The 23496-nt window shown below is 39.0% G+C and overlaps 1 protein-coding gene across 2 annotated transcripts in view; it reads right to left on the bottom strand.

Moving 5' to 3' along the window:
* STK32B (serine/threonine kinase 32B) overlaps positions 1 to 23496 on the bottom strand; it is a 157964-nt gene that overhangs the window by 60994 nt on the left and 73474 nt on the right. For both annotated transcript variants that reach the window (XM_036382793.2, XM_036382792.2), the window contains exon 4: positions 8391 to 8564. In XM_036382793.2, coding sequence (XP_036238686.1) covers positions 8391 to 8564 — 174 coding nt within the window. The remainder of the gene's footprint in view (positions 1 to 8390; positions 8565 to 23496) is intronic.

Below are 23496 nucleotides of genomic sequence, written 5' to 3'. Positions count from 1 at the left end.
TAGCCACTGGATAGAGGCTATTTCTCATTATTATTAGTCAGACTGTAGAGATGATTTTGATCATCACTATAAAGAATGACCCAATTAATCTGAACCCAATTTAATAAATTTTGGTTTATTGAAAGTGCACTGCCTACCAAGTGCTGTTCCCACCTTGCAAGGTCCCAGTTTGATCTAGTGTTTTAATGTCTTTCCCCACTGACAGTATTTCCTCATGTGCAAGAGCACCAGAGCTGCTGAATTGCAGGTTTGCCTTGTCTCCTCTGCTGCAGGAAAGCACGATTATCCACACTGCATTATCCTGGGAAACTCCCCTGGGCTAAATGTAAGCTGTAGCACATGATGGGAGAAGCAAAGGCTCATCAGTAGCACTGTCTGTCATACAACATCAAAGCTTTGAGCTGCTGTGCTTTCTCCTCTCTAAAACCCATCCAGGGGAGTTGGGACAGAATTTTACAGAGAATACAGAAATGTTTGAAAATAACCTTGAGGGACTGTTGTGAGGAGCATCCAAGGAGAGGTAGAGAGAAGAAATGCAAGGGGAAAAGATCGAAAAGGCAACTTCAGCATAACAAAACTGATGGCAATTTGTGTCTTAATTGCAGTCCCTGCTCACAATATAATTTATTTTTAAAGAAGAAACTGTCAGATGATCACAATTATAACTCTTACTCTTTTGTGGAGTCAAAAGTTTTGCAAAGGAGACCACATCTCACCTGAAATATCAAAACCATTGAAAGCTTCTGAATGCATTTCCAAGGCATGAAGGAAGCTCAAATTGCAATATCCATTGATGAAATATCTTTTGCCATACCATGAGCAGTTCACTCAACAGCTGAGATACAGAAGACTACTGAAGGCATGGAGAAATCAAGTAAAAGTGTACTTTTTTCTTAAGTCTTTTTTATTTTGCCATATATTAGAAAAACTTACATTGTAAGGAAATCTCCAAGGGAATGATAGAATACTTTATGTACGTGTTGCTCATCCAAATTGAAAATATGTTGTCACCACTGAAGCAGAAACAGGAGAAGGAAACAATTGTCCATATGTTTCTCTTGGTTCATACTTTGCTTAGCATTAAATTTACAGTCTTTTTTCATATTCCATTTTCCATCTGCATACTTTAATCAAAGATTTTAGATTTCTTCACTGACTGCAAACAAAAAAGATTCAAGCACACTGCCTGCAAATCTGCCATTTCAGCGGAGAGAGTATGCCTGCTCAGAGTCATGGTGGTGTGAAATTTCCAGGATACAAAGATATCAGAATACTTACAGTACGAACACTAAAGCTTTGGGGGAAAATGGATTAATGCTGTATCACATATGGTTAGCTCTCGTTCTCTCCTCTGTTAGCTGGGACTTCCCATCATTGCTCATTTGATCTCTCTGGATCAACCTTTCATCCACTTTCAGATGCATGGAGGGGTTGGGGTAGGAGGCGGAAGGCCAAAAAGCAGGGTAAGCCAGGCAGTGCCATATGAGACAGTTGACACTGTTATGCCTCTGTAGAAAGAGTGCCTAATCATCTTAATTATTAGTAAAAATTATTTGCATGTATTTATTAATAGTCTTAATTATTATATTTAGCATAACAGTATCAACATGCTATTAATAAAGTGGTCTTTGCTGGCAGAAATTGGCTGGGAGCAGACACCCATACAAAAATCACTTGAAGATTTAAAGTAACACCAATAATTTTTTAATGGATTTCTGTAAAAGAAAGGTATCTCTTATAACTGGCCACAAAGAAACTAGCAGTATGCTCAAGCAGAAAACTGGCATTAACCAGATCAGATTTGTGGGTGGAGACCTGAGATAATCTTGAATATAAAGCTCTGCTTTAATTCTTTCAGCATCTTCTGCTTCAGTGTCTAAATGTCTAAAAATGATTCATGATTGAAATTTCAATACTGAGCAGTGGGGGGAGGAAGGAAGGAAACAAAGCATTAAATTTTATTATCCATCAATAGGATGCTAAATTATGGAGATGAGGGATATGTAGCATTTTAATACATATCATGAGCCCTAAAGCCTGCTTTTCCTAAAAGTTTATGTAAAGAGATTATCGAAGAAAACCAGGAAGGGAAAAGCAGGAACACAGACAGGTGATGGCAGCTGATTTACATGGGGGTGCTACTAATGTTTGTGTTTGTGGTGTACACAGCACAATAGTTGGTTTCCTTATTGATTTCTTCTCTGTTTAAAAACAGAGACCCAGACAAGTGTAGATATGATCTAGACACAAAGGAGTGTACGATGGATTTAGAAGAAAGAGTTATTAATTCTTCTAGAAATTTCTTCTAGAAATTTCAAACAATGTTGTCTAAATCATAATTTTTTTACACTGATTTAAAGGTTTCCTGAATCCTCCCCCACTTCATTGTCATTTAGCTGCAACCAGCAGAAAACCCATGAGAAATCTCTAAAATCGGAATGCCATCACTAGGGTATTGTGGACTTCTACATGTCTAGATCATATCTACCCTTGCCTGGGTTTCTGATTTTAAACAGAGATGCAATCTATAAGAAAACCAATTATTGTGCTGTGCATGTCCCAAACACACATTTAAGACGGCCTTGATTTAGCCACTAGTTTTGTTGCCTAATGCAAGATGGTCAGCCAAGCTCAGTCTATAAGTCACATCGTCCATCTCCCACTATTGACCAGACATGTAAATTCCATATTATTTAGAGCTTGTGAGATGAGTTTTCTTTGGCTAAACAAAAGATTTCATATAAGCACATTCCTATTATTATTCCCAATAATGAGAGAGGGAAGATGAAAGAAAGGGACAAGAGATGACTTCATTTACTCACTTGAAAACTGTAAGGAAAAAACAATTCCCTGCTGTCTTCAGTGAAGGTGTCTCAGCCATGGGGAATTGAAGGAGTGAGGGTGTGATGGGCACCTTCTGGTATTTCACCTCAGTAAGGAAGGGAGAGCCCATCAGGCCCACAATAAAAGATTGTATCTGTGCCAGTGGCAGGAACTGGAGAACCTGATGGGACGTCATGCATCTCGTAGCGTTCCCTGTGTCTCCTTCCAAATACAGCCTGGTTTACTTTATTTGTGGTTTATATACTCTGTGTGTGGAATTCTCTATATTTCCAAACCAGCTTCATTTATTAGCAGTATCTTATCTGGTATATCAAATAACTTTTTCTGTAGCTAAACAGAAGTAAAATTAATTTGTTCTTGTAGGGAGAGAACTCTGTTCAGAAATTGAAAGGCTTGTTCTCTGTGTATTTGTGTCTTCTGGTGTCTAATTCTTTGTTAAGTGCATGACTGAAATTTAAATACCCTTTGTGCCTAGAATTTATGAATCACTTTCTTTTTTCCTCTTTGCTGGCTCATAAGCATTCAGCAAGTGTTCAGGGATTTATGGTTTGCATGGACCAAAATCAGTCTTTTTGGACTGATTTTGATATGTTTTCTGATTTACTTCTCTTACGTAGCTCATTGCTCAGTTCCTGTAATTTTTCCTCGGAATAATGTGGGCTAGCACTTGTTTAAAGGACATGATACAATGCCATGGAAGAGACATGGGAACACAAACTAAGGAAATTCAGTGGATGAGCCTCTTGATCTGCTATGATCTTCGATACTGCTTATGAACTGTAGCCATATGATGGTTATTTTTTCCCTAGTTCATCTACTTCAGACCCTACTACATTTTTTCTCCATCTACACACACTTGCCAGAAAGTAAAAGACTATTAGTATGAGCAGAAATCTGTAAGGAACTGTGTTTCATTTAGTATATCCAGCTAAATCTCAGGTTGGCACTATTCTGCCTGTGACACCTGGGAAAATCTAGGGGCAAATTTTCCATCTCCAAGTAATTTTCAAAACTATTTACTGCTTACATACTAAATGGAAAATGCGTGAAGGGCACCCTTTTAAACAGAGTTTGTTCTTTTGCTGTATGTTGCCACAAGTGAGACAGGGAAGGCCCATTTTAGAGAAGTGTCTAATAATTTAGATGTAGTATCTTATTTCACCAGTCTGTCAAACAACTTGGCAGACTCAATGATAATGAACAAACAGGTTCAGTCCTGAGCACAGAGTAACTCTTGTCTAGCTGGTAGCAGCAGGACAGCCTTACCCTGCACTGGATCATCTGGCAGAGGAAAATGCAATGCTCAATTTGCCACCATTTTCCATTAGCTTTGGCCCACCCTGCACTGCTATTGAGTTACTCAGAGCTGAAATAACTCCTGGTGCTGTTCTCCATTGGAAGCAGAAACTTGGAGGAATGGAAAACAGACTGGTGATCACACAGCACAGACCTGCCAGGCAAGGCTGATTCCAGCCATATCATGCTCAAAAAAAAAATTATATGTACGCTTATATATGTTCACATACACACATGAACAGTTTTGCATTAAACAAACCCCACTAAAATAAAAGTGTCCTGGACACACTGATCAAAGAGCTAGTCCAGTATCCTAAAATTGTGCTGGAAGGTTACTGCAATTTCCATTCCAGACATCTGCCACATCCAGCCTCCTCTCTAAGCAGATGAAAACCAGTGGAGCCAGACGATGATGAAAAGTTGTGAGGGCAATGCAGTTAACATTTGTCCCTTAGAAAGAGAAAATGTGATTTTTTTTCAGCATGAGCATGTTACCAGGGCAGCAGCCACAGCACTGCAGGGCCAGCACTGCTCTGAGCCAGGGCTGTAGCTGCAAGAGCATCCTAGAAGAGGCAACACTGGAGCTACTGCAGGAAGAACTCTCTGAATGGAAACAGGCAGCCTACTTTGGTCAGGAGGCAGGTGGTTTTATTGAAATGTATGAACAGCAACATTTGTGAAAGGAGAAGGTTGAGTTACTCATGGCTGAAATAAGTTTATTCAGCCTTTGATGAGAAAACTTTTGTCCAATACATTATTCACTGGCATTATACAACCAGTTCTGGAAGGAATGTGTTTAGTCATACCATCTTGAAATGGCAGAATTCCAGATTTGATCCAAAATTTGACAATGTTTGAGATGATGTATACTGTAAGAAGCCTTTCTGGGTGTACTGGGATCCAAGGGTCTATAAGAAATGCCACCCATCCAGCTTTAAAATGATAATTTTTTCATGTGAGAAATGTGGATAAAATATCACATTATCCACATGTGATAATATCCACAGCAAGGCTGTGAGAAAATAAGAGATTTTGGTATAACTCTTAGCTGTGACCAGCAATCTCAATATTAAGTTAGCTGTTGTATAAGTGAAAAATTTACTCAGAATAGCCTTCTAATAATAGCTTGAAACTTAGATATTTTCTTTTTAAAGTTTTAATAATTCTGGGTGAACATCCATGCAAATGCAAACATTTACAATAGAGCTTCAAGACACAGAGCAGCATTCATTATTGTACCATAATAAATAAATCCACTATAGCAGAATTATGCATGACAAATATGGATTTTATACACATGGATGTGACTAATAAAAATTGCAAGTTTCATAAATACACCAGAGCAGTAGTGGGTTTTATTCTATTTATGGCTAAATTTGTCCCTGCAGTAACAAAAGTCCTATTGCTGAAATGATTGCCACATTCAAAGTACACACCACTAACCACATCAACAAACACAGAGGCATTGCAAGGGATCCCCAAGGGGAACGGGCACAGTGCTGATCCCTGCACTCCTGCATCCATTCTCACATGCTGGGAATTCCTGTCCCCTTCAGTACCATTTCCTTTCTAGCAAACTCCTGGGGACACAGGCTAACCTAGAGAAACCCATTCTGTCATGGTGCTGGATGCAATAGTAATGGAAATCTGAACATATTTCATACACAGTGGTATATTAGGAGGAATTAAACTCCTAATTCGCACCCCACATATTCAGTTCCTTATGATGCTGCAGTTTGAAAATCCACCAACTCAGTCTGATAAACTCCTTCTACTATTCTTTCTTTGTAGCCAAGACAACATGTAGGAGATGTTGTCTCTCAGAGGCTCTCTCAATGACTCTCTGACTTACTAACATTTTTTCCTTTTTGCTGCCATCACATTCATTTTAAAATGGAAGATCTAGTATAGGTTAGCATGTGAATGCTGACTGGAAGCACTTGGTAACAATGATATTGCTGAGGCCTGCTACCACAAGGTATAAACACCAAGCAAATCACTGATTTCATCTCCAAACAAGATGGTGTGTTTGCAGTGATAAAGGAATGACTAGATGTACCCTCACCATGCATCACTGCTGGCTCTGCTCCTGCACCAAATTAAGTCAGCACTATACTCTTGGTGCCAGATATGCTACAGAGATTCAAGGCAGCTGAAGACCCATCCCACAGACTGCTGTTCCAGGTGCTGGTGAGACAGAAGGCAGAATATTCTGGGTCTCACCTGCCTAAATAACATGTTTATGGGTGTGTGGATCATTTCGGGATTTGCTGCAAGTTGTGAGAAGATGAGAGGCAAAAGACTCCTTGTGCCACAGTTGTGTCATTTGGGCAGTGAGCAGTGAAGTGGGACAGACACATTCAGATCTCAGGACTGCCAGCTTCAAAATAAACACTTCTTCCATAACACAGCAGAGTCCTGAAACAGATCCCTAGACAAAAAATCCTAGCTAACCAGTCAGTGACACTCTGCAGGCTGAGAGAGAGCTATTTTGTCCAATCTTTCTGTCAAAACTTTTGGTGCAGAGCAAAAGTCAAATCCAAATCCCAGAACTTGCTCCCAAACGGAGCCAACAACCAGCTCTGGATGACCATACCTTCCCCCACCTCAGTGCAAATCAGCAAGTGTTGAATCACTATGACTCAAAAAAAGAAAAAAAAAAAAAGAGAGAAAAAAAAGCAAGTGTTCACTTGATTAATTAATACAAAAGAGATCAAAGAGTCAAGCCCCGTTTCCTCCTGGGACCACGACACAGCAGACATTGCCACAAAAAGCTATGAACAACCACAATTACAATCCAGTCCTTCATTCTTTCAAGACATCTGTCACCTTTCTCAGGCTTTTCTGTGATACATTTTTAAGCTACAGACTTCTAGCAAAATGCAAGTTTTGACTGCAAACTGGATAATCTAAGGAATACTTTGCCAGCCTATTTGCATAAAAGATCTCATCAATCTGTTTTCCACCAAGAACATTCCTTAAGGGATTAGGAACAAAGGTCATGCTATAATTCTGAGCTCCACTTTTAAAATACTCACAGAGAAAATAAAACTTATGCAAAATTAATGGAAATATACTAAAATAGTGTACTGAAGAATTTTCTTGCAATATTTGCAAGTTTTATTATATTTGGAGATCTAACTGCCAACCAAGCAAGTGTTGCAATGTTTACTGGAATTTAGCACAGTTTCAGTAACGTGAAATATCCACCTACCACTGCATCTCTGCTCAGATAGATTTCATGCTGGCCATTCCTCCTCTGAAAGTCAGACCATACTTTTTATTGTATCTTTATTGAAAATCAGGAGGGAGCTCTGGCAAGTGGATGGGGTGGAAACTCTCCATTAATGTATTTGAAGGAATTTGTTCAAACTGGTCTTTGGGAGATCTGTGACACAGCTTAGTTTAGTTTGGTCTCTGAAAGTCACATCCAGATTTTGTATACACAAAACTGTATTTTTGCATTCATACCACTCTAAATCAGAAAAGGTAACTCTGAATTTAGCCTAAAAAAGAGTAAAAAAAAGATTCAAGCCCATAATTTTATAATTTCATAGTTACTGTGTTGACATAAAAATAGAAGTTATCCCTGCTACTTCAGTTAAATGCCAAAATGTTTAAGGAAAACAGACCCTGATTCCTGACACATTTTTCAAAGTGAATACTATCTTTGCTTCTGTATGGCAGAAAACCTAACAGATTGATGTAATATAAAAAGTGCAAAAAGGATGCAGCATCTATCATTGTTCCAGTTTGATTTGTACTATTATTCCTACTTCTCACCTCTCTTCCTCCTGACCTTCATGCAGATGCTGCCAGTAAACAAATTATTCTCAGCTTTAGGTTCTATAACTGCTCCCTGATCTTGTTGTGGTAAACTCTGGTACTGGATTACAACATTTTTGTGTTCAGTAACATTGGGGCACTGGAGAATTAAAAATAAATTAAAAGCAATCAGTATGCTATTATGGGTTGTATTTAGTGTTTGAAGAAAGTGGAAAATGTAGATCTTAATATGAGATCAGAAGGAGAAAAGGGCAGTATGAGAAGGATACAAGGCTACTGAATGGCTGTGGACTGAAAGAAAGCACTTAAAAAGAAAACCTTTCAGACCCAAATTCCACCCTTGAATAAGCAATGGGAACTTTACAGGGGTTTTGAATGAACAGAACTACAAAATCAGATATATGATAAAGTTCCTCTGCTCTGCCAAAGGCAAGCAGTCCACTCCTCAAATGAAATTCACTCACCTGTGAATGATGTGGTATCTCTGCAAATAATCCAAGGAAAGGGCCAGCTCACAAATGTAGAGTTTAACAGTTCCTTCATTGAAGTGCACGTTCTGCTGCAAATGGTAACGCAGGTCCCCTCCAAGTAAGAGATCCACCACCATGAACATGTCCTCTTCATCTTGAAAGGAATACCTGGAGGAAAGAGTTACAGCTGAGATCTCAGGCTGGATGATGCAGTCACAGCCATGCCTTGGGCTGGCTCCCATTAAGGAGATACTGGTAGGTCCCTGATTTGCTCAAAAGGCATGCACAGAGAGGCATTCTCACTGCTGAGGTCAGTCCTGCAAACACACTTTGATTGTGGTGGGACTCTGAATGTTTAAGTGTTGTGCTTTAACCCCAGTGAAAGCTAAGTACCATGCAGATGCTCTCTCACTCCTCTTTCCCCCAGTGAGCTGGAGAGGAGAACCAGAAAAAAGTAAAAACTTGTGGGTTGAGATAAGAACAGTTTAGGAATTGAAAAAAAGGAAAGTATAATAATAGTACTAAGGATAAAAACACTAATAATTGCAATGAAAAGGAGAGAAAGAAAGAAAACCTGAGAAGAACAAGTGATGCACAACACCAGTGCTCACCACCCCCTGAACAATGTCAAGCCTGTCCCCCAGTGGCTATCAGCCCTTCTCTTCCAAATCCCCCAGTTTATATGAGCATGATAGTTGATGGTGTGGAATATCCCTTTGGACAGTGTGGACCAGCTGTCCCAGCTGTGCTCCCTCCCAGCTCCTGGTGCAGCTCCTCACTGGCAGACAGGAGCCGCTGAAGAGTCCTTGACACAGGGTGAGCACTGCTGAGCAGCAGCCAAAACATCAGAGTGTGATCTGTCACAGACGTGTTTTATGAAAAAGCCTTTCCTTGGGATTTTTTCTCCTGAGAAGCTGAGAGACCTCAGGAACAAAATGTAAACAATGGTTGTCTGCTGCTGTGGAATGCAACAGGTGCATCTGTGATTGGTCCCATGTGATTGTTTCTAACTAATGGCCAATCACAGTCCAGCTGTCTGGACTGTCTCGGTCAGTCACAAGCCTTTGTTATCATTCCTTTTTCTATTCTTAGCTAGCCTTCTGATGAAATCCTTTCTTCTATTCTTTAGTATAGGTTTAATATAATATATATCATAAAATAATAAATCAAGCCTTCTGAAACATGGAGTCAACATTCTCATCTCTTCCCTCATCCTAAGACCCCTGTGAACACCACCAGAGTGATCAACATTATTCTCATCCCAAATCCAAAACACAGCACTGTTCTAGTAAGAACAAAACTCATTTTATCCCAGCTGAAACCAGAACATGAGGGCAAGCAGAGCTTGAGCTACTGCCATACTACTCTCTCATTTTAAACATGGATTAACACCTGAATGTTGATAAAACAGAATTTAAAGTACCTTTAAGATTTTTACATTCTTAAATAACCATATACTCATTCAGGTGACAAAATATCTTACAAAGTAGTACCAGTAAAATGGAAGGCCTTGAAACACACTTGGTATTTACACACATACAACTCTAGTTCAGTGCTTATGGAGAGTATCCTGGCAGCATTGAGAGCTGCTGTCTCAGGGGTATTTTCCAGATTCAATAAAAATACACAATGTTCTATTAGCTGAGTATTTTTTACAGCTTGCAGTGTAGGTCCAAATTCAATAAGGACTAAAACTGCAATTTTACTGCCTAACAATACCTATTTTTTTCAGTCAGCACCCTATATCTTATAAAATGACAGAGTCTTCATGGTTACTGACTGAATTCTTCTGGACTCTTTCCCAGAACTGCCTGCTGAACACTCTGAGGACCAAATTTTGATGTGATTTAAATCCTGTAAATCCAAAGGTGTAGCCAGTAAATGTACAGTATATATATACATATATAGTGTTTGGGCAAGCAGGAATTTCCATGTGTTTCTACTTGCCTTGGCTATGCTGCCATTGCTCTGTTTTTTTGTGATCTGAGTGAACTGACAGAAACTCTCTGGGTTTCATTTCTAAATGCAACTGTATAAGATAGTTTTCCCAAATGGGGAATGGTAAATACCTTATTTCTGATGTGAAATCACTCTTTTTTTATAAATTTTTTTAGAATTAATTTTGATGTGAAGTTGTATTATCTTACAGCAGATATATAAGGAGTGCTGAGAGGTGATCCACAACAATCGTGCCTCTCCAGCACCTTTCCTCCCGTGAGGTCTGTAATGTATGTTGGCTACAGACGTAATTCTGTTCTCCTGAACTTTAAAATTTATGCCAAGAAAATGGAAAAGAGAGGGCTTCCAGAAAATCTGTGCACAACCTCCCCCCCAGAGGCAGAAAAGTCTATATTAGATTATTTTAATTGACAGTTACGTACAGTTTCACTTTCATTCCCAGGCTTGCACTTACTGAAATGAGGCACTGCTTAGGGGTTGTCACAGATGGTTCATTTTGAATTTAATGCTTGTTATTCTTTCTGAACACAGTTCTGAGAAGTGACTTTCTCTCATACTCTGCTCTTCTGTTGCGTTTCCGTGTGACTGCCAAATGCCAGGAGAGGAAAGTAATTTTATTTGCATTAAGCTTACTTCTCAATAAGTGAAACCTCTGAAGCAAAATGGCAAAGTAAGTGGCACATGGTGTCTGCTCACCTCTAGAGAGGCAGAATTTTGTAACACACAAACATATAAGCAGGATAACAAAACAGAAGGCTTCAAATATATTCAAATTCCGCCAAGCATTGTGCATTACTGAGCCTGGAGCAATTGCAGAAGCAAAGCTTAAAAGTGTAGTTACATTTAAGACTTTTTTTTCTTTTTTGACACTTGTTGTTTTAGGTGCAGAAATTGTAGCATTGAGCAGTGGTAAAATCATCATGGCTTTGGTTGGAAGGGGTCTTAAAAATCATCTGCTTCCAAGCCCCCTGCCATGTGTAGGGTCACCTTGCACACATTAGACCACGTTGCTCAAAGCCCCATCCAACCTAGCCTTGAACACTTCCAAGGACTGGGCAGCCACAGTTGCTCTGGGCAACCTGTTCCAGTGCCTCATCATCCTCTGAAAAATGTTAATTTTTCTCTTCAGTTACCACTTAAGTAAGGTACAGATTTTGTTTCTTTCTTTTTTATATTATTAAAATAATTTTTGGAAAAAAATTGCAGATTGAAAACTCTACTTAAATGGTAAGTGAAACACTGTGTTTTGTCTGGGACTAAAGAGCACTCTTGGTGTCTAAAGTCATATGGTGACATGTCAGTAGAAATGGTACTGATGCACCTCTAGTTTTGAGATATAAATGTCCTTAGTCTTTTTTTTTTGGGCGGAGTGTGAAAGCAGGGTAAAGAATGACTGCCATGAACTTGCTTTTAAATCCAATGATTATTCCCTTTTTTTTTTTAATTATGAGTATGTTGAGTATGTTTCAAAGTGAAAGTTCAGTCTAGCCAAAAGACCCATGAGAATCATCCATGGAATGTGCAATCTTTTTCACATCCAGATAAATGCTAACACTTTGTGGAACAAGGTTTTCACTCCAAACATGTTTTTAGGCTGATGTACTCTGGTTTTCTGTGCCTGTGAGTGGGGAATGGTCGTTCTTTGTCACCTGCCAGGCAAGCTTTTGTGCATTTGTAATTATTAATGATTTAAAAGAGAGATCAAACAAAGCTTTCCTACAGGGCTCAACCAACCTGCACCCATTCACTGCCTTAGGACCCTCAGGGAATCTCTGGGAATCCAGGCTGGGATGACAACAGATGGGTTTTGTCCAGGGGCTGTCAGATCTGCCAGTGAATCAATCTCCTGCTACTGTGCCTTGCCTCTCAGGTAAACACATGAAGTGCAATCCCTAAGGACAGAGCTATAAGGCATTCCAGAAGTAACTGTACCTCTAGAACAAAATACTTTGAACCCAATCACGAAACCCAAACAAACAAAATCCTAAACAAAACCAAAAAAAACCTCCAACAACACCAAAACTAAACTGGGAGACATTCAGAAGTACAGCTAATGTTTGCACTAGGCAGCCTTCCCACACAGGACACGTCTCAGATTTGTCTGGGCCATCTTGACTAGATCATGATTTGCTAAGAAAGGTTGGAGCAGATGATCCTTGAGACCCTTCTACCCTTTTATTCTATGGTTCTGTGATCTTTCATGACCTGTGGAGGGAGCACAAGTCAGTTTTATTTAGATGTTGAAGGTAGAATGATGTACACCAAGACACAGTGGTTGTGAAGCTCCCTATATCCTCTCTGATGTTCTGCTCTTGCACTCAGTTATTATTTTTCTTTTGTACTGATATGTGTCTCTGGTAACTCTGCTAACCCTGCCAGAAGTGTTGTGTATACTGGTTCGGTTAAGACAAAAGCTGTACAGGCACAGTTTAAAGGAATGCACATATTCAGCATGGTATCAGCAGGTTTTTCCATCCCCTCTAAATTCTCTCACACCTGACACCCATCATTATGCTCCTCTTACACCCCTTCTCATGGGCAGTGGTGTCTTCCCCACACAGTTGATCCAGCTGGGTCAAACCTTCATGGGTGTGATTCTCTGTCTGGATCAGACCATAGTGTGATTAGGAACACTCCAAGACATTTTCTAGAAGGTAAAGAAATTTCCCCTAGTGAGACTGTGTCTTTGACCTGGAGGACAACTTGGGCATGGCAAACAGGAGAAGGTCCCTGGAGCTGTCAGGCATTCCACTAAGCAGATCCTGCAGCTACCAGTCTCTAAGCTACTGAATGCAGAGCAGGAGTTTCTCCAGGTCCTGCTGTGCAGCTGGGTAACAAATGGTGTTATTTTCCTCCTACCCTGCTTTAAGGACTAACAGGACTTTGTGTACCAGCTTAGACAAATTTGGTTTGTCATGGTCACAAGTAATCTATTCCTATGCCTATCTCCCTCACACAAATCTAGTGTCCTGCCTTTACATAAGAAATGAAATATTACCTTTATCTTCTTTATTCTATTGCAGTATTTTAAGAAAAAAGAGCTTTTGATATATTGGTCTAAGAATTGAAATACACAAGTGAAGTTTTGGACATGGGAGAAAGAATCATTGAAAATGTTGCTGCTGGCTGGGGAGGGTCTGGTGGCAAATCAGACCAGTGGAGATTAGTTTTCAAGCAAACACTGTAATTTTACTTTTGTAAGCTTCTTATCTGTTCAAAGGGAAATGACATAGAAAAGGGTTGATTGGTTTTTGAAATAAATTCAGGGGTTGTTTGAGATTTTTATGTTAACCAGGTAGTTGAGAAATACCTTCTAAATGAATTGTAACATTGTGACTTAGGTTGAAGATAAATCAGTTGGTATTGAATACCAATGACACATTATTAGTTACACTAAAGACAACATTTTAATCCTCCTTGAAATGAAAGAGTAAATGACATGAAATAATATTTCTTGTTTGTTTCCTAAGTAGTGTCGTTCTCCAGTTATAGGAAAACTGTTCTAAATACAGATCCAGCCTCTGCTTTCACTTGGTTGGAGAAAAGGTTGACTGCATTATAATCATCTTTCTCCAAATTAAGATAAAATAATAAAGCCCATAGCAAACAGGGAATTGAGTTTTTGATTGTCTTCAGACTGGAAGATAAACTATTATTGAACATAGTCCTTGATGGAAACAAAGTACTCTTTGAATAAGTTGTATCTGTTTCCACATTTATATCTGTATATTTGTTTTAATAATATATAATTTTCTGTATTTATATCATATTTTTATTTATTATTTGTAACTCTGTCTTCATAAAAGCAATTACAGATGAATTATTAGGATAATTTCCCCCCCTTTCATTTCTTCTTTTTAGTTAACCAGGGTAATTTTTCATTTAAATCCTTCCAGTTGAGACACCCAGTATTCATATATCTTGTTTCATATGAATTACCTGGGGAAAATGACATAGTGATGGATATTTTATATATGACTTAAATTAAAGATTAGAAACAGATTAGAAAAATTTCATCATTAAGACTAAACCTAACTTCATAATCTTGAGGTAATCAGTTAAAGCAAGATATGCACAGTTCATACATTCAGATAACACTTCTGCTTTCCACTGAATATGACAAATGATTGATCCTTGGTGTCTCCTAACTACAAAATTAAAGAGGGGTTCTTTTCCAGTTTTCCTGGTAACACTAAAGGGATGTGGTAATTTTTTCAATGACATAAACCCCCCACTAGTAACTGGAGATTTTCCCAGTGTAGATGTAGATGCCATTTCTTGATATGGTTACCTTGTTTTTTTTTTCTTACCAGTCCAGGTTGTGTAATTATGTTATAGAATACTCCTCACCCACTGTAAAGCAGCAAGAGGTTTAACAAAGATTGCTGCATTGAAAAAGAACAGGTCACTTAAAGGCTTGAATAATTTGACATTTGCCAAAGAACAGTTAGAGCAGAAAAATGACAGTCCAGAGCTCTCTTGTATGGGCATGGTGGAATAAAATACACACTCAGTATAAGGTGGTATAAGTATAGGATATAATATAGGTGTCAAAAAATAGCAACTTTCATCAGTCAAACATCAAATCATTTCAAACTGCCCTGGGCTGAGAAGGTGTGTTGAAAACACCCACTGTGACTGCAAATAGCAAATACTTACCTTTGAATTACATTTTTCATAAAATGAAGTGTCCAAGCTAAGCAAATTAATGTTTTTGCTGCAGTCTGTGTGTTCTGCCAGCCAAGGACAAGCCTCAAGAGTCAAAGCCTCAAGATTTATGCACTTTGTAAATATAAATATGCAAGTATTTTGAAGGAATGTTGGAAATGTTCCTTCATAATGGCTGTTTTGTTTGCATTTCTATAGATTTCTTTGTTATTTTGGCAAATGGATAAACATTAGTTATTGGAATTTGAGATTTGTGCTTGCAAAGTCTTTAATAGAAGTCCATTGTTGAAAAGAAAAGGAAATATGCCTGTTTCCAAACTCAGAAGGACAAGAGTAATTTCTACAAATGTTGTTAAGAATGAAGGACGATTACTTCCTTTATTCTTCTTATATTTCTTTATAAAGATATGTAAATATCTCAATATTCTCTAAGAAAACTTTTGAGAACAGGGAATTTCTTCTATAAGGAATTTGGTTGTTCATGCTTACACCTTCTCAAATTCTATTTAGTGCTGAAGTGACAAAGAAAAAAATGGTAAGAAAAACGCCTAAATAAAAAGTAGCCTGAAATTAGGTTGAAAGATGGCTAGAATTTGTTTCAACAAAGATAGTAAGAGACTTATTAGCATAGTAAATATTTAGCATTATCTCCCATGCAGGCAAGGATTATTAATTAGAGACAGCTTAGTATTTATCCTCACAAGGAAGAAAATTTTCTCTCTCCAGGAGGTTGAGAAGACCACAAATCCTCTTTGATCTAGGAAACAACTGTTCATCATCTGGACATGAGCTGGCCATGTGCACTCACAGCCCAGAAAGCCAAAGTTGTCCTGGGCTGCATCCAAGGCAGTGTGGGCAGCAGGGCCAGGGAGGGGATTCTGCCCCTCTGCTCTGCTCTCCTGAGACCCCACCTGCAGGGCTCAGCACAGGGAGGACAGGGACCTGCTGGAGAAAGCCCAGGGGAGGCCACCAAGGTGATCAGAGGGATGGAGCCCCTCTTCTGTGAGGAAATGCTGAGAGAATTGGGATTGCTCAGCCTGGAAGAGAGAAGGCTTTGGGGTAACCTAACTGAGGCCTTCCAATACCTGAAGGGAGCCTACAAGAAAGAAAGCATGTAGGGACAAGACAAGGAAGAGCTTTAAACTGAAGACAAGTTTAGATTAGATATTAGGAAAAAAATTCTTTACTGTGAGGGTGGAACAGGTTTCCCAGAAAAGTTGTGGATGCCCCTACCCAGAAAGTGTTCAAGGCCAGGTCTGGCGTGGTTCTGATCAACCTGGTCTATAGTGAAAGGCATCCCTGTCCAGGGCAGCTGGAACTAGATGAAACTTGAGGGAGGTCCCTTGCAACCCATGCCTCTCTGTGATTTGATGATCATTCCCATGTGCACTGTCAACATTTGGCTCAGTTGAGATGCACAACTCACATGACCATGCCGTGGGCAGTCAGCAAGGGGTAATGAGCTAAACGTGAAAAAGCAAAATGCAAAATACTTGTTGCTTGCTCTATTACTATGCATTTTGCTTTCAGCTGATGAAATAAACCTCATTACTATATTCTTGCATGCACAAACTACAGTTATTGATCAATGCTGTTTTGAAGTGTTTCAGTTCTTTCTGAGTCCTGATTATTTGAGATGGTTTGTTTTAGAGCACATTTTCTTTCACTCTACCTGGTTCTAATCAATGAATGTTTTGCTCCACCTAAAAGAAGCTTCTTTATTTCTGCCTCTGATTTTCCAAATACTAGGGGAGTAAGAGGTCATTTGAGATGTGGGTTATGGTAATAATTGTAGATTGTGAAAAAGGGCAGGCTAAGATTTGATGTTAGGAAGAAATTCTTTACTCAGAGGCACTGGAACACATTGCCCAGAGAAGGTGAGCATGGCCCATTCATGGAAGTGTGAAAGGCCAGGTTGGATGGGGCTTTGAGCAGCCTGATCTAGTTGGAGGTGTCCCTACCCATTGGAAGTAGATGATCCTTAAAGTCCCTCCCAACCCTAGCCTTCATATTCTATGAAAATATGGTATTTTGTTTGTCTTTCATCCTGGTGAAATGGTAGAGAAACCATGAGAGAAACCATATGATTAAATGTAGGTGGTCATCTACTACATGAGAAGAGTTCTTACAATTTTCTGTTCCTTTGAGGCTGGGACTAAAGAGCTTAGATCCACGGTTTGCATAAGACCCATGGTCATGTGAGATCTTTTACACTGTGATTAAATAATGTTCACTGAACATTAAAATAGACACACAGAACCATTTTGGATGGAAAAGCTCTTCAGATGTCAGGAATTCCAAATTCCAACCTCCTCAAAGCAGGGCTAATTTCAAACTAGGTCAGGTTTCCTGGGACCTGATCCAGGGCAGTTTTGAAACTCTCCAAGGATGAGAATTCCACAGCCTCTCAGGGAAGCATGTTCCAGCCACTCATTCAGTCTCAAAGAGACATTTGCTTATATCCAGTTAGGATTTATCTTCCTGACCTATGTCACTTACATGAAATGTGTCACTCATCCTTTCAGTGTACATGAGTTTTTCTCCACCTTCATGTCACCACCACCACACCTTTGGGCAATGGCTGTAATTAGTTCCCTCCCTCAGCTCAGCAGTGTCACGTTCCTGCTCTGCTCTCCAACCTAAGAACACTGATGCTTCCTCAGATCTTGTAGAAAAGGGATGGATGAACTTACTCCAAGGAAGACCACTGCAGTAGGTAAATTTTGAGAAAATAAGTGACATTAGTTGAAAATTTCATGAACACTTTTTAAGGCCTAGAAAATTTCAGACAAATAGGATGAATTTTTGGTACACTATGAACAATGAAACGGAGGAAAAAAACCACACTGCTATCAATTACTGTGACTCTGGAAACATTTTTATTCCCACGTATCAAGAGCTCTGTTTTTGCAAAAGGCTGGTCTCTAAAAGTGTTTTCTCATAATTTGTTTTTCAGGAGAAAATTAATTACTTTTCTGGCTCATTTGCTCATATACTTGTAGACTTAATGACACAGTCTCATGATAAAGTCTGTGTTTTCTCAAATATTATCAGACCAATGATAAAGTAAGACTTGCAAATGAATGCAAAATAGGCTCATTTCTCAGTCTATTTGTTTGGGATTTTTAGCAGACTTGGATGCAATATCCTCAAAGCTCATTTTAATTGTTCTGCTCTCATGAAAAGCATGGCAGCTTTCACCAAGCTCACTCAGTTTTGCTCTCTGAGACCAAAGTCTGCTTCATTCTTCATCAATTGTTTTCCAAGTGTTTTATCTTTCATCTATCTTTTGTTGAATGGAATAAAGAAAAGTCTCCACTATCTTGTGTTCTATTTATAGTCTTTAAAATAGATACATCACAATTATATATGAGAGCTCTATTTTGTTTGAGTGAATTAGAACATATATATATAGAAGGCACTTGGGATTTGTTGATACTCTCATCTGAATGCAGCCTCTGAACTCCATTCAGCTGTGCTGGAGATGTGCTGTGACTTGGCCAATGTTCACCAAGTTCTTCATTACCACTTTGTGTTATTATCACTGCCAATTTATAGCACTTCATGTGCACGTGGCACTACAGCAGTAGCAATTATGTCTGCATGCCAACGAGTCTCTCTTGTCTCTGGCTTGTCTCAAACACTTCCAATTAAAGCAGGCAACAGACAGCTTGTGTGATGAACTCAGGGAAACTACTCACACAAACAAGGGCCCACTACCAATACAGGAAACTGCTCACCTAGGAAAATAGATACCGGAGAAATTTGTGGGTGAGGAAAAAGCTCATGGGGAATAATGGACCAAAAACTTGTATCCCAGTTGAGATGCAGGTCAAGATCTCAGTCTGTAACTTGCAGACCTTGATATATTAATAAACTATGGAATAACAGAATCCTTTAGATTGGAAAAGACCTGCAAGATCAAGTCCCACCATTAACCCAGGACTGCTAAGCCTACCACTAAACCGTGTCCTTAAGATCCACATCTACATGTCTTTTGAACACCTCCAGGGATGGTTACTCTACCACTTCCCAGGGGAGCATGTTCCAATGCTTGACATGGTCTGCCCTGATAAGTAGAAAATCAAGCACAAGAAGAAGGAAGCCAGCATGGATGAGCAAGGACATCCAGCTGAACTCAGAGAGTAAAAATAAGTGTACAAGAGGTAGAAGTAGGGGTGGGTGATCCAGGAGGAACATAGAGTTGTTATCTAATCTTGCACAGATAGGGTTAGGAAAGCCAAGGCTGACCTGGGCTGCTGCATCCCATTCTTGGCTCCCCAGTCCATGAAGAGTAAAGTGCAGGCCCACAAAGATGGATAAAGGACTGGAGCATTTTTCATGTGAGAAAAGGCTGCGAGAGTCGAGACTGTTCACCGCGGAGAAGAGAAGGTTTGGGGGGATCTCATCAATGTGTACAAGCAGCTGATGGGCAGAAATGAAGAAGAGGGAGACAGACTCTGTGGTGCTCTGTGACAGGACAAGAGGTAATGAGCACAAATTAAAACACATGAATCCCATGTGAGCACAAGGAAATAATTCTGTGAGGATTGTCAAACATTGGTTGGACAGGTTGCTCAGAGAGGCTGTGGAGTCTTCCTTTGAGAAGATACTAAAATCCCAACAGGGAAACTTGTCTTAGGTGATTCTGCTTGAGCTGAGGGTTTGCATCAGGTGAGCTCAAGATGTCATTCCCAAGCTCAAAAATTCTGTCAGTCTGCAACCTTTTCCTCGCAGCAGCTAGCTGGCTTTCTAAACTACATACAATTAAAGGAATATTGAAGAACAGAATTCGAGCAGAGGTTTGTCTCTGGAGACAATAGAAAATTTCCTCTGTTTCTCTTCCCTCTTTCTCACAACCTCATTATTTGAGGTTCACAGTTCTTCATTTAGTGAAAGTTTTTAAAAAAATTAGTTACCAATGCTAATAGCTAACTACTAAACAAGGATGTCACCTGATGAAATAACCCAAGTAATTGGAGCACAGAGCAATAAAATTGTGCTGGCACAACAGAAATTAATGAAAGATAACTATTAGGTCTGGACTTAGGCTTTCTTGAAATCCAAAGTTCAGCAATTAAACTTGTGATAGATTACCACAAACGATTCCAAACTCTCTCTATTTTTAACTTAAAACACTGTAATATCTTAGCGACAATTTTGTGTCCTTTTTTTTTTCCAGGTTTATGGAGCAAAGAAACATCAAAATTGCAGCACTTATCATAAAGCTTCAATCATAACAAATTTAATCTTCAGCACAAGATTCATTGAATGAACAACAAATCACATGCTGGAGTTAAGAATAGGTATTTGTTTTTGCTGTGTGTAACCTTAGACACTGCACTGATTGTGTAGGTGTATCTCTGTGTGCTTGGCACCCTGCATGGGTTGAGAGGCTTAAAATAGTGCTTTTCTTTTTCATTTATTTAGGCATGAACGAGATTTTCCTCTGAGCTACACAAACCTCTTCATTTTCCTAGGATGGAACCTAGAAAAGGCAGATCAGTCTTTCCTTGCATGCATACACCTTCTATGGTTAGTTTACTCACTAGAATTGGACAAATTTCCTATTATCCCTTTTCTCTTCCTGACTTCACTGCAAAGGACAATTTCTCACTGCTACTGAAATAAGTGTTCATCTTGTTTTGGTTTTGTTAAAAATATACAAACACTCTTCAATCAGCTTCCAGAGAATTTCCTCCACTCCAGTATAATCCTGGTGAATAAAGCCAGCTACTCAAAAGGTTTCACTCAAGCAATTTCTCTTAATTTTTGTCAATAAAATAGTTAATTTAAAGCTGTGGTGCTGATGTATGATGCTTTCAATCACGTGTAGATGCCTACAAACATTTTCAGACATTCCTCTTAGTATGATATACCTTATTTCTTAATTGTGGGTATTTCTAAATGTTAAATTAAACAAGATGGACCAAAGCACATCTCACTCTGTCAAATCTTCACTAGCTCATTTTAGACTTACCCTCTTAATTGGCATGCAAGTTATTTTGCAAGCTTTCCAAACTTAAAAGATGAAGCAAAAATCTGAATGGTAATGTGAAGAATGTAGTGCAAAACAAATTAGGCTTATTGTTTCTCTGTCATTTTAAACAAGGACAGAAAGCTGTTTTCAGTTTAAATTGAAAGACGATTTCTTTCATACAAAAATTTCCTTACAAAATTCAATTTCCAAGTCTTCTGGAGGGAATGTAAAATAACAGTGTGATTTAAGTGATCCTTCAAGCAGCATGAGCATACATAAAAGAACCTTTTCTTTTTACTGTTGTTTCTCACTCATATACCAAATCTAGGAGAAACCTTAAAAATCCAAATGGGCAGGTGCTCAACAGCTTACTAGAACTGTATTTCTTAGACCCAGTTTTTTCCAGACTACCTTTGGGTACATGATTAATGTACTTTGGGTTAGAAAAGTGGTTTCTCTATGGTCACTGCACAGTAAGTAGGACACCTATGGTCCTGCTCACAGCTGTGGTAACTGCCCTCTGGAATTTCTCTTTTTCCCACTGATTACAGAGGCAGACCAAGGTGATGAGGCTGATGTTTGAAGCAAGCTGGGAAGTATTCAAGTATTCTCTAGAGATTGTTTTTTCTTGTTTTTGGGAAGTCCCTGATATGCTCAGCGCATCACATCACAGTCACATGTACATTTTCACTGGTACAGAAAGGTTGATAATTATGACTGTCAGAAAATGGTTTTTGTTTGATCAGCAGAGAAAAGTATAAGACAGATTTTCTGAGTTATGCTGGTCTTAAAAAATTCTGAGTTCCTTCCATAACTGGTGCATACCTTGCTTCTGATCACTTAATTGATTTTACATTTAACTCCAGGAAGATAAACCTTCATCTATTCAGGTTAAAAAGACAGGAAAGTCATTAACTTGCAAACACATTATGATGCATAAGCCAGGAAAAAAGGCAAATAATGAAAATTTCCCTAATTTTCTATCTATGTTGCTCAACCTCACCTGAAGAAGCTTTTTGTTAATGTTCAATTTCATGTAAAGGGCACCTTGTTCTTTAATAAGATTTAGAGCAAAGAGACATGGAAAGAGTAAGAAGCCCTCCAGGTTAGGGATCCTGAATTAAGAAGATTCTTTAAGGCAATTATAGGAATAAGTAAATTAAATAAACATAGGCAATTCTTCTGTGCTTTTTTTTTTAAATATTGTTGTCTCTACATTAACCCCAGCATATCAGTGAAGCTCAAAGGAAGAAAAGCTGCTCAAAAATCTCCTCTGTTTAACACATCTTACTCCCACATAATGATAAGCAATTGATTTTCTCCAGATACTGCAGTGATCAGTTTCACAGCTGGTCCCAAAGTGACCTGCACTGGCTCACAGCAGTGTGAGGATCCAGACCAGGACATGTCTGTGGTTATTTCTCAGCCAGCAGCACCTTGTGCTCATTAATTTGAGCATAAGCACTCAGATAATCCATGCCCATGATTGTTGGTGTCCTGTTTCATGGCAGCTCTTTGCCATGCTCATGCCATGGTTACTGCCACAGGAGGCAATGAGGCTTCCACTTGTATTTTGTGTGTGTGCCACATCTTCATGTCCCCTCCTTTTCCCAGCATGTGGAGTGGGACATCTTCCCTTGGTAGACTTTTTGGGTCTTCTTATTTTCTGAAATGTGAGTAGTACTGTTAGGAACATTCTTTTACGCTCTCAGCAGATAGATAAGTTGTTTAATACAGTTCTTAGAGCATGGTTAGAACTGTAGCGCTAAAGAAATAAAAGGAAGGAAGCCCTTTTACTGCTTTATTTTATCCATTAATTAGGCAAATCTCTGAATACAAATATATTTTTCAGAGACGATGTGCTAAATGGGAATTTATGATCTCATCAAGTGAAAAAAAACCCCAAACCCAAACTCTAGTTCTGCCTGTATTCTCTTTGTTTAAATTTTCTGGGAATGGATCTCAATGATTCACTTTCTTTATCCATTGTAACTGCTGCCAAAGAGCAATGTCTTTGTCATTGCAGAAATTTATTTCAGAATATGAATAATCAAACCTTACTGCCACCCTTAGATTCAGCGTCTTGTTTTTTCAATTCCAATTATAGTCACAATAAATGTTAAGATTTGTTACAAAGCTGAGATAACTCTTGCCTTTCTAATTTATAGTTGAGTTTATCAAGTTGATTCAGAGCAATCACAAAGAAGCAACTTTGTATGCCAACTACTGTCATTCTATCTCACCCCAGACATTTAAATTATTCTCCAAAATCGTCTGTCAAGTCTGCAGTGTTTCCTCTTTTTCTAAATTTAACATGTCAGAGTCATGTTATTTGTGGTAACCTTGCTTAGGTTAATGGAGGTGCAGAGAGGAGGAGCATGACAAACTGTCAGGAACAAGGGAGAGACCCCAATGAGTGCAAAGAACATCACCTTCAAAAGCACCATTGCACTGAGGAGGGATCATGAGCTAAATCCAGGGCTGTACAGAGGG

The sequence above is a fragment of the Molothrus ater genome, chromosome 4 (assembly GCF_012460135.2).
Source record: "Molothrus ater isolate BHLD 08-10-18 breed brown headed cowbird chromosome 4, BPBGC_Mater_1.1, whole genome shotgun sequence".
In the NCBI taxonomy this organism is placed as follows: Eukaryota; Metazoa; Chordata; class Aves; order Passeriformes; family Icteridae; genus Molothrus; species Molothrus ater.
This window is presented reverse-complemented; position numbering and strand designations above follow the sequence as displayed.